Source organism: Ursus maritimus, unplaced genomic scaffold (assembly GCF_017311325.1).
Source record: "Ursus maritimus isolate PB19 unplaced genomic scaffold, ASM1731132v1 scaffold_2, whole genome shotgun sequence".
Taxonomy (NCBI): Eukaryota; Metazoa; Chordata; class Mammalia; order Carnivora; family Ursidae; genus Ursus; species Ursus maritimus.
Genome location: NW_024424452.1, coordinates 29,770,708 through 29,781,907, shown reverse-complemented (window position 1 = coordinate 29,781,907; position 11,200 = coordinate 29,770,708). Strand labels below are relative to the sequence as shown.

General features: G+C 60.2%; 1 protein-coding gene across 2 annotated transcripts; it reads left to right on the top strand.

The window, feature by feature from the left end:
- The first annotated feature begins 2,980 nt into the window (after nucleotides 1-2,980).
- On the top strand, nucleotides 2,981-10,886 carry SNN (stannin). Of its 2 annotated transcripts, none has more exons than XM_040635319.1 (2): nucleotides 2,981-3,102; nucleotides 10,005-10,886. In XM_040635319.1, exon 2 carries the CDS (start codon nucleotides 10,092-10,094, stop codon nucleotides 10,353-10,355), a length of 264 nt encoding a protein of 87 aa, XP_040491253.1. In that variant the 5' UTR covers nucleotides 2,981-3,102; nucleotides 10,005-10,091; the 3' UTR covers nucleotides 10,356-10,886. The 2 variants fall into 2 exon arrangements, with proteins under 2 accessions (XP_040491253.1, XP_040491254.1); XM_040635320.1 differs by lacking the exon at nucleotides 2,981-3,102 and adding an exon at nucleotides 3,599-3,680.
- The last annotated feature ends 314 nt before the right edge of the window (nucleotides 10,887-11,200 follow it).

Below are 11,200 nucleotides of genomic sequence, written 5' to 3'. Positions count from 1 at the left end.
TTAGGCCTGGAACTCTGGTGGGATGCCTCGGGAGCAGAGGCCTGCCCAGCCTGAGAGCTGTGGCTAGGCAGGGAGGCCCAGCTCGAGGAGTCTCCCCAGGCTGCTGGAGACTGCTCTGCTCCCCAGCAAGCCCCTCCCTTGTTCCGGCCCCTCCAGCACCCCAGGGAAGCAGGCACAGGGCCAGGCTGGCACGGGGCAGGCCCAGCTGGGCCCCGGCAAGCCCCAGGGAGCCAGGGTGAACTCATCTCTTGCCCTTAATTATCTTCCCGGCTAATGAGCATCTGAGAAGCTCCATGCCATCAACAGGGAGGACCCCTGGGATGCTAGGGACTGGGAGGTTCTAAAGGCCAGATGTCACCTCGGAGGGAGGTGGTAGGGGCCCTGAGAGAGGAAATGGGCTTGGGGAGGGGAGCTACACTTCCTGCTTCTTCTCTGTAGGGGAGAAAGCTGGGGCTAGGCAGGCAGTTAGAGTTTTATCCACAGGGGATAAAACCAGGCTCAGAGCTCAACACTTTGGGTGACCCCTAGTGAGCGCCTTAGCCCCTCACTGCTCCAAGTGTGGTTCACAAGCCATCAGCATCACCTGGGAGCTTGTGAGGAATGCAGAACCTCAGGCCCAGACCTACTGAGCCAGAGCCTGCATTTCAACAAGACCTCCAGGGGATTTCTGAGCCTCAGTTTCCCCATCTGTAAAATAGGATGAAAACGTGCTTATGCATATGTGGCGCCTGCTGTTTGCTGCTATTATCGTAACTTATTACTCTTGTTGTTTTTGAAACAACCTGCTCTGGGCAAGAAGAAGCCTGGTCCCAGGTCTCCTACTCCCAGCCCCCCACCTCTCAGTATCCCACATGTGGGTTTCATGGGACTAGAAGCCTGGGGCTCAAAGAGGTACAGTGACTTGCCCATATTCCACATGGGGAAGCCGAAGTTCACCCCACACCTGTCTGACCCTGTTACTAATGTTAATAGTGAATGGGTAGGATTTCGTCCTCTGCCAGCACCACCCCATGATGGCGACCATACTGCAGCCCCCATCTTCAAATGATCCTGAACAACAGAGAGGGTAGGCTGCTTTTCCAAAGCTACCCAGCATGAAAGGACGGATTTAAGCCCCAGCGGGCTCTCAACTTCTATGTCACGTGGCATTCCCTTCACCATTTTCCCTCAGTGCCCCCCATCCTGGCCAAAGTGTCCCTGCTTCTCCAGTCATCTGCCAGTCCTGGCTCTGGGGTTCTGCGCCTGCCCCTCCTACATCCTCACCACTAATGAGGTCTTTGCCAACTTAACGCTGGGACTGCAGAGAGCTCTGGAACTGGCTCGGCGGGAAAAACCTGCTTCCCCCTGCTCTCCCAGGCGTGGCTGACCAGAAGGGAGCCTTTGAAGGTGGCGTTGGGCAGAGCCAGGAGCAGGAGCTCTTCAGAGATGCTTGATCTGGCCTCAAAGGTAGCTGGGCTTCCTTCTGATTCTCTGCCCCATATTCCTGCTTAACCTCCAGTTCACCATCGGCACCTGGCCCCCTCGCTAGGGTGGAGCTGGGCCAGGACTGGAGGTTTACAGTGTGATCACTCACTGACCATCCCTGTGTTCAGGACCTACTATGTGTCAGGTACTGTTCTGCATAGTGGCAATGCATGGAACAGACCCAGCGCTGGTGGGAGAGACACACCAAAAGTTAATCACACCCTTACAATGCACGGGGAGGGAGAATAATGAAGGGGACTGCTCTTGGGTGGGTATCTGGAAGATGAAGGGCAAGAATGTTGCAGCAAGAGGAAACAGTGCTGGCCAAGGTCGGGTGGCAGGGCTGGGGTGGGGGGTGGGGAAACAGCCTGGTGCGTTCAAGGAAGGAAAGAGGCCAGCCATGCTGGAGTGGGGAGAGTAAGCAGGGCCTGGCCACCAGGCCTTGTGAGCTGGGCCCTCCATCTTCTCCCAGAAGCTTTGCTTGAGGCTGGGAAAGACATTTACAGCAGACGAATGCTCCAGCTCCCAGGATGAGGGGCTCTACCTACACCCCTCCTGACTTCCAAGCTGTGGAGGCCCTGAGGACTTGGGCCACAGAGGCCTTAAAGGACCCACTCTCACCCCTGCTGTAGGCTCCAGCTGGCCACAAAGGGGCTGTTATCTTGCTGGCCTGCCTTCTTGGGTGGACAAGTGGGGGATTAGTGCACTAACAGGCACCTCGATGTTTCCAGGCAGACGGGGGGGGCCTCGACTGTGGTACCTCAGCATTCTGGAGCCTTGGGTTCCTCATCTGTAAAATGGGTCGGGTGGCTAAAACGTGTTGAGCCATGAGTACAGGGCATGGCACCTGGTGGGGGCCTAATCACGGGGTTATTACGTTAAATAACCAAGATTATAAGTGGCCAAGTGGCTGCAAATTCCCCGCAGACTCAGCCCGCATCGGAAGGAGAGCTCCGTGCGGGCAGCGTCCTTGTTGGTCTTGTTCATGGCTGTTCCCTTGGCCACTGGCGAACCGGCACCCGGTGGGTGTTCCGCAGTGTGGAGTGAACGGATGCACGAATAATGAATTAATGAATTAATGAACGAACGAGTGAATGACCTGCTCCTTCCCCAAACTAAGAACATTCAACTCCAAGGTCCCGCTTCTCTCCTGCCCCGGCCCAGGGTTCCGCAGCTCCCCGTTTCCAGACAACACTCTTACCTGCGGTGCACCTCAATTTCCCTCTCTGTGAGTGGGCGGGAATAAGGGCAAGCTCCGAGCGTTGAAGGGAGTGCTGCAGCGGGCGCCCCGCACCCACCGGCGCCCAATCCGCGCGCGCGGAGGCGAGTCCGCCCCCCGCCCCCAGGGCTGCCAGCTGCGCGCAGCCCCCGCCCCGCCGGGGCCGCTCCGGCCCCGAGCGCACGTGATCCCGCCCCGGCCCGCCCCGCCCCGCCGTCTCAGCGCAGGCTTCCATTGGCCGCTCCGAGCGGGCCACGCCTCCGACCGGGGCGGAGCCGGGGATGCCCCGCCCGCCGCAGAGCGGGGCTCCTGCGTCCCGACGGTACGCGGCTGCCGGACCGGGCTGGCAGGCGGGCGGGCGGAGCCGGGCCCGCGGGGCTGCTGCGGGGCGATAGCGCCGGGCTGCGGGCGGCGCAATGGTGAGCAGAGCGGGGCGGGCCGGGCGGTCGGGACGGGCGGGGGCTCGCGGGAGGGGAAGGGGCGGCCCCCGGTGGGCTGGGGGCGCGCTTGGGGAGGCTCGGCCGCGGGCCGGAGGGTGGGGGTGTCTATGCGGCGGGGGAGGGGCAGCCGGGGCGGGGACGCGGCTTCGGGAGGAGGGTCTGTTCCGGGGGGCCGCGCCCGCGGGCGGGGGTTCTTTGTCCGCTCCGCTGCGGCGAGATCCGGACAAAGGAGGAGGCGGGGGGCGGCGGCCGCTTTGCGGGGAGCGGGTGTCTCCCCCCACCCCCCGTCCCTGCCGGCTACCGCGGCCCGCAGTTCCGCGCCCCAGGCCGGCCTCTGGGTTCCTCGGGATGCCTCGGGATATTTAAAATTAACGGAGGAGGTGGGCGTCCTAGCACCCCCCGGGTGGTCCGGAGGGCTCCGGGGGTTAGGGGTGGGAGCGCGGGTCCCTGGCGACGTCTGGCGCCCATTTCGCAGGTGGGGAAACTGAGGACGGGCCGCAGCGTTTGGTGCCGATCGAGTTTCGTCGGCGGTGACTGCGCGGCGTGGGCATGACTGGGTATCGTGGTCTCCGCCCCGTCCCCCCCGCCCCAGTCGGGCGGACTGGAGTTGCTTCTCCAGCTGTCAGTCCCCTCCAGCTGTCGCCCAGGGAGCCAAGCCCCTTCCTCCCTCAAGCCTCGCTCAGCTCCTTGGTAGAGTGGGGGAGACGGTGTCGCCTGGCAGGGTTAAATGAGAGGGTGCGATGAGCTCGCCTGGCACCGCGCCTGCACGTCGCCCGCGCTCCGCACGCGGTAGCTGCCGGGGCGCCTGTCATCCTTGTGTCCCCAGCATCGAGCCCTTGTCACCTAGCCTGCTCCGTCGGGGCCGCACTGGGATTTACATGGCCCCTGGGTCTGAGGCAGGACAGTGTGGAGGCCGGGGTCAGGAATATGACATTTTTGTGTCTGGGTTGAGCTCTGGGATTCGGAATCCAGGCTGCCCGGGTTTGACTCCCTGTGCAGCTACTTTTGAGCTGTGTGACCTTGGGCAATTGACTTAACTTCTCTGAGCCACAGATTCTTTATCTGCAAAGTGGGCTCAATAACACTAGGGCTATTTTGAGGCTGAAAGGAGAAAGGATCTGTGTGAAGTGCTTAGCTTCTCCGTGTCTGGCACATAGTAATCATTGGCAACCTTCGTTGGGCATCTACTGTTATTACCAGAGTTGTTTGGCCAAGTGGACTGATCCTGTGAGAATGACCAGTGGCTGATTCACAGGGTGGGGGCATGAGCCACAGGCCTGGGCCCCAGGAGACCCAGACTGACCTTGGGGCAGTCCCTGGGCTCAATCTGCACCAGCTTCCTCTTCTGCCCCTGGGGAACCTAGGGGGTTCTGGTGCGAGCTTCCTCTTCTGGAGGATGGGGTATGACTGGGTGGGTGATGGGAGGCCGCGATGACACTGGCTGTATGGCTTCGGGCAGCTTTAGCCCCATAATGCTTTCTCCCATCTGCATCCTTGCTGTTCTTGGTCGTGGTATTTGGAGGGCAGGAGCCTTGTGCCATGCGTCCTTGGGTCCCAGCACCTGCTTGGACCTGGCACAGAGTAGATGTTCCACCTGCATCCTGACTCTGCCCAGCAGTACACTATCCTCCCTATACCATCTTATGTTCCTAATCAAAAACCAGGCAGGAAATGTTTCTGGTGTGTGAACTGGGGTCCCCTGAAGAGGCAGAGCCTGGCTCGCTGGCACACCTGGCAGATGTCTTTGTTGCCCAAGGGCATGGCTTAACCCCTGGGGGCACTGCAGCAACTCCCTGCCCCGTGGAGGGGTTGGCCCCCCTGTAAATAGGGTAGTTCCAGGTGGAGGGTGGGGGTGGTGAGCTGGTGTCCTGCTGGGCGTGGTGACACTCGTGATATGCCCATTTAAGCAAGAAGAAGGTGGCAGGTATCCTTGAGGAAGAGGCTCTTTGCGGTGTCGGGCCTGGACCAGGCTCTGTACCCTCCTGGGAGGCAGGTCCTTGGTGGTGGGAGGCAGGGGTGATACTAAGGGCTCACTGTCCTCCCTGTGGAATCAGGAAGGTGTGGTACCTGGTCACGTGCAAACCGAGTGCCTGCCCCCCAGCCCTTCCATTTCCACATTTCTTATCACTGCTCATCCTCCCCACAGCCTGGTGGTGAGGTCAGGGCCTTAGTCCCATTTTGCACACTGAGACACCAAGGCCGTTAGGAGCAGTTTCCTTGGCCAGGTGAGAACAGCTCACAGTAGGGGGGTGAAGTGGCGTCGGAGGTGGCAGGGGAGGTGGGGATTTGAATCAGCTCTGCTGCTAGCTGCGGCCCCACAGAGCCTGAGTGTGTAAAATCACCTGTGGACTGGGGTTAAGGCTCAGTTTTGGGGTCTGATGAAGAGGAGGTAACTGGAACCTAGTGTTACAGTGCAGAAGACCTAAGCTGTGAACTCTGAAGGACCACAGGACAGTGGAAGGCATCTACCCTCAGCTTGCTGGTGGCTGAGGTGGGGACTGTCCTTTTGAGCCCACTGGTGGGCAGAGGGGCAGGGAGTGGGGAGCTAGGCTTTAGAGCTTGTTTTTCCAGGAGCTGTGGGTGAGATCCGAAGGTCAGGCCACCCTTGGCCCAGGGGGGGTGGGACTGAGGGTCCACGGAGCGGAAGAGTGGAAGATTGGTCCTGTATGTTTTGGGGGATCAGATGGCCTCGGGCTTCCAGTGCTAGCCTTCATCCTGGCTGAGGGAGCTGGCTAGGAGCTGGTACAGAGGTTGGGGGTGGGGGCGTGTGTTCTCTTGCCCAGCCCCAGAGTGCCCAGAGCCTGCAGGCTCCTGGCTACACTCTGGCCACCAGGCTGGCCCTGCACTCAGCACTTGGAAGACCCTCTCCCTTGATCTCCTGAGCCCCACTTCTGGGGTCACATCCTGCATTCTGGCTCTTCATTCTTGGGCAATGCACTCAAACTCTCTGTGCCTCAGTTTCCTTATCTGTAAAGCGGGACTGATACCGGTGAGCAGTGTTAGCCGCAGTATTGTTGGGAGGATGAAGAGAGTGTATGCAATGAGTGTTAAACTACTTTGATGATTGTTCTGAGGGGGTGCAGGTTTCCCATGTACCATCCTGGGCGTCGACCCAGCCCATGCTGTGGCCGTCCTGTCCCATGCTGTGCACTTGCCTGGATCAGGGTGAGGGGTCAGCTGACTTGCAGGAGATACCTTGGCTCAGAAGGGCATGAGGGAAGTCGGGAGAGGCAAAGCAAGTGGGTAGGGTCCAGCCCAGGCCATGGGGGCTCAGGGGGAACCAGCCAGCCACCCTCATGCTTCAGACGTCCCCTGGACTCTGATTCTTGGTGGCGTCCTCCTCTCCCTGCCTCCCAGCACGTGGAGGCAGCTGCCCCTTCGTGGGCTCAGGCCCACTGGGAATCCACCTGCACACGATGCTCCTGCCCTCACGCTCAGGCTGCCAGCTTCCTGGAGGCTGTTGGGACAGGTGTGGGGACCATGCGGAGGGTCCTGGGAGTGGCTTCGGGTTGGAGAGCGGGCTCAGGGGTGGGAGCTGCTGTAAGCACAGGGGCCCCTCTAACTCATGACGGTGTCTCTGGGCTCGGAACACTCAGCAGACGTCGAGCACCTGCTGTGCACTGATAGTAGGGCTGGGGACAAAGTGGTGTAATGCAAGGCAGTGGCAGCTGTGCCTGGTGGGGCGTCTGGAGCCTGGGTGGTCTGGGAAGGTCCCCCCCAGAGGCACCCACGGAGAAAGTCCCGAATGATAGGAAGGAGCCAGTCATGGGGCAGTCAGGGAAGAATATTCCCAGTAGAAGGAAGAGAAAGTTCAGAGGGTTTGAGGTGGGAGGGTGGCGAGGGTGTGAAGAAACCAGGGGAGGCAGGGAGTTTTGATTCTTGGCTGATGCCAGGGAAGGTTCTGAGTAGTGGATGATGTGAGCAGATTTTTTTAAACCATCGTTTCTCAGGAAATTCTCGCTGGGTGAATGCAGGGACAAACAACACACTTGGGGGGAAGGGTGGCGCCAGCAAGCACAGGCCAGGCATGCCCATGGCTTGGTCACCTGGCTCTGTGCACTTGGGGTGAGAGTTCCCCTGGCCTGGGGCGAGGGCAGCAGACAGGGTTTTGAGGTCACCAGTCCTCTCAAAGGGTCCCTATGAACTGGGGCTGCCTCTGCCTCAGTTTCCCCACCAGTCCCGGGACCATGTGGCTTCCCCCTGGACTGGTAGGTGCCTCCTAGGCTCCCTGGAAGGTTTGGCCCCTGGCGCTCGCCCCTCCTCAGGTCTTGCCGCCATTGTTTGATTTCCTACTTCCTGCCCCCAAACACACACATACTTCCCCTTCTGAATTGATACCGCGTTGCTTTCCTGTCCAGGGGCCTGGTAGGAGGGCAGGCACCCCAGCAGGCACTGGACACAAGAGGGCCAGGGGGAGGGACAAGGCAGGTGGGTGTCCTCCCTAGCAGGAAGAGAAGTTCACCCAGCACAGCTGGCAGGCTGTCGAGGGGTGTGTGTGGCGGGGTACCTGTCCTTGCTGGAGGCCTGAGGGGACAGGCTGAGAGCGGTGGCGGGAGCTGATGGCAGCCCTGGTGGTGGCAGGGAAAAGGCCAGGATAGCCTGTGTACTTGGCAGCCCAGAAGTGTGCAGGGCCCCTCCTGGAGCACACAGCCCGATGAGGGAGGCAGGTGCCAACCAGATGGCCGTGCTGTGGAAGCCAGGGTTGCGCACTGAAGCAAGCGCCCTGGAGGAAGGGAGGGAGCAGGCGCAGGACGAAGAGACCCTCCTGGGCTGCAGGGCCTGGAAGGTGTCCCTTCCTGACTGGAGTTAACCAGGGCCGGCCAGAGTTTCTCACCCTCCGCACTGTTGCTATTTGGGGCCAGATCTCTGTTAGTGGGGGCTGTCCCCTGCACCGTGCGATGTTGAGCACATCCTTGGTCTCTGTCTACTCCATGCCAGTAGAGCCCCCCCACTGCCAGTTGTGACTACAAAAATAATGTCTCCAGACATTGCCAGATGTCCCCTGGGAGGCATAGTGGCCCCAGCCGAGGACCACTGAATAAGAGTGAGGGAACAGAGCGTTGGGGTGGAGAGACCTGTCTAGCTCAAGGCCTGGAGGTCAGAGGCAGCAGGGTCAGTGTGGCTGGGGAGCAGCAGGGGTCAGGCCGTGTAGGACTTGAGGCTTTTCCTCTGGGCGACAGGGGCATTGCTGGTGGGCCAGGGAGCCTGCTGACAGTGACAGCAGCAGCCTGGCCCTGCAGGTGGTAAGAAGGGCAGACTGCAGGGATATCACCCCCCTCCTGCCCAGGACGTCTCTGCAGATGTGGGCATGGGTGGCAGGACCAGACTCGGGGAGGGGGGAGGCCTGGTCCCTGGACAGACTCCAGGAGCTTCGACTTAGCTGCCTTTGACCTTCAGGCAAGCCTGGCCTTGGGTGGGTGGGGAGTCTTCCTGGTGTGGGTAAGAATCATTTCTAATTAAGGCCGTATTGCTCGAGGACGGCAGGTTCCATCCTGTCTGGGGGGAAAACCTTCCCTTCCAAGGCCCTCTCCCTGTGTTGATGTCCATCTTTCCAGAGAAGTGAATTCAACAGCTTGCTCTCACTGAACGCAGAGGGTGGCACAGGCTTTTCCTGACCCTCAAATGCTTGGGTGCATGTTACTATTATTTGCTTCATTTTTGGCGAGGAGGACAAGTTAGAAAGTGCAGGGTCTGGGGACCCAGGGGAGCCTGCTAGCTCCAGCACCTCCAGCCTCAGTCCCCCGGAGAGTCTGGGTTCTTTCTGTCTGCTTGCTTCCCACCGCTGGCTCTCCTTGGCCCCTCACCAGCCCCATCCACAGAGGAGGACTCTGAGGCGCAGCGAGGTGCAGCGGCTTGTCTGAGGTGGGCAGCAGCCCTCCCGGCGCCCCACGCACACCAGCTGCCCACTGCCCTCAGCTCCTACACTTGCCCGCAGGCCCTCTCCTGCCTCAGAGCCTTCACCGATGCTATTCCCCTGCCAGGAATGCTCCTCCCCAGGGGTTGGCTCTTCCTGCCAGCTCAGCATCGGCCTCACCTCCCCAGGTAGTGCCTGCTCTGCCCAACGTAGCGTCCTGGCACCCAGTCCCCTGTGCTCCTGGCATGGCACCGACACGCTTGTAGTGACAGGCGTTGGCCTATCGACCCATTTGCGGTCTGGGTCCTGCCCCTGACACTGAGCTCAGTGCGGGCAGGGTCAGTCTGCCCTTCCCTTGCCTGTCCTCCCCTAAGCTGTCCTGAATGCCTCCACGTTCCAGGACTGGGCTGCTGAGGACTCTTGCCCGGCTGGTCACAGTTCCCTTGTGGACAAAGGCTGTCCTCTGCTGCGCCCTCTCCCAGGTGTTCCGGAAGACTTGGCTGAGTTATATATGTTGCCTGTTGGAGAGAGGGACTGAGGTCATTTCCCTGCTTTCGATTCCCTCATGTCTGGCCATCACGGAAGTACTGGCTCCTCTTGGTCCCTGGGCAGTTCCTGAACACCTCGTGGTGCTGGGCTTTCAGAACATTCCCCTCAAACAGACCCTTTTCCAGCTCTCAGTTGGGCTGCCATGGGGTTGCGGGTCATGGGCCCCCTTCCCTGCATCTCTGGCTCCTTGGCTGAGCGAGGTTGACTCCTGTCTGGTAGCAGAAGCACTGATGGTGTCAGAGGTAGGAAGTGGAAGTGGGCTGTTGTGAGCGAAGAGAATGCTCGTGACATCATGAGCTAGAAACAGCGAAAGCCAACCAGCTGTTTTTCACTAGGATGAGGGCAAGATGGTCAGGCTTATGACCTGATTAAAAATAGTCCCTATGGGAGAGGTCTCCCACCGCGGCCGCCCCGAGCTTGTGAGCTGTCAGGGCCCCGTGGAGTCCCCAGTGAAGCCTCATCCTGCTTTGTCTTTCAGGGTTCTCGTGTCCAGCCTGAGTTCCAGCCTCGCTGAGCAGACCGCCCTACGAGCTTCCTCCCGCGGAAACCTCCCCAGGCGCTGACCATGTCTATTATGGACCACAGCCCCACCACGGGCGTGGTCACGGTCATTGTCATCCTCATCGCCATCGCTGCCCTGGGGGCCTTGATCCTGGGCTGCTGGTGCTACCTGCGGCTGCAGCGCATCAGCCAGTCTGAAGACGAGGAGAGCATTGTGGGGGATGGCGAGACCAAGGAGCCCTTCCTGCTGGTGCAGTACTCCGCCAAGGGACCGTGCGTGGAGAGGAAGGCCAAGCTGACCCCGAACGGCCCAGAAGTCCACGGCTGAGCTGGCATGCGGAGGCCCCGAGGCCTGTTTGCAGCCAGCTGAGAGGCATGAGAGGGGCGAAACCACAGACGTGCTGCTGAGGAAGGCTTGACACCTGCCGGCATGGCCTCGCTGGGCTTCATCACCGCATGCACTGACTCCCGAGGTCTTGGCTGTCCTTAGCCAGGATGCGGCGGCCCTGGGCATCCCCTTGGCCTCCTGGTGGGACTGCCCATTGCAGGCAGTGGGCAGGCCTGACCTTGCCGGGGCTCGCGACCCCACAGCGCTTTTTGTTACTTGAATGTTTAGCTGAGCCCGTTTTTGATGGAGCTACTACTGTAACGCGTGAACTCACAAACCTGTGAACTGTAAATAGGCCCCGGAAGCACGTGCTTAAGCCTTTTTTGCTGATTTTTAAAAATATCGTGTAGAGCACATGGGACTGACTGTAGTCATGATAAGCTGACTCAAGGCTATGGGGGGGGGGTGTCTTAGACATGGAAGGCCCACACTGCATTTGGCAGGGGCCTCTAATACATGTGTGTGTCTGTGTGTGTGTCTGTGTGTGTCTGTGTCTGGGCAGAGGACAAGACACGTCCATTTTATGTCTCGTGGCTGACCAGCTGGGGTGCTTTGGTGCTTTCTGCTTGGTTAGCAATGGATGGAAGAGCCACGCCCCCCTCTCTTTCGGTCACTAAATACCCAGTTTCCTGTTGAGAGTGGAGTTACTGCAAGGAAGCCACCACCGCTGCTTGAGAGCCAGTGAAGGACGAGCCAGGGCCCGCGTCCCGAGGGCTGCCCGGCGGCCTGGTGGCAGAGCACTTCATTGAGCATGCTCAGCACACCCCCACTGCTGCCCCCCCCCC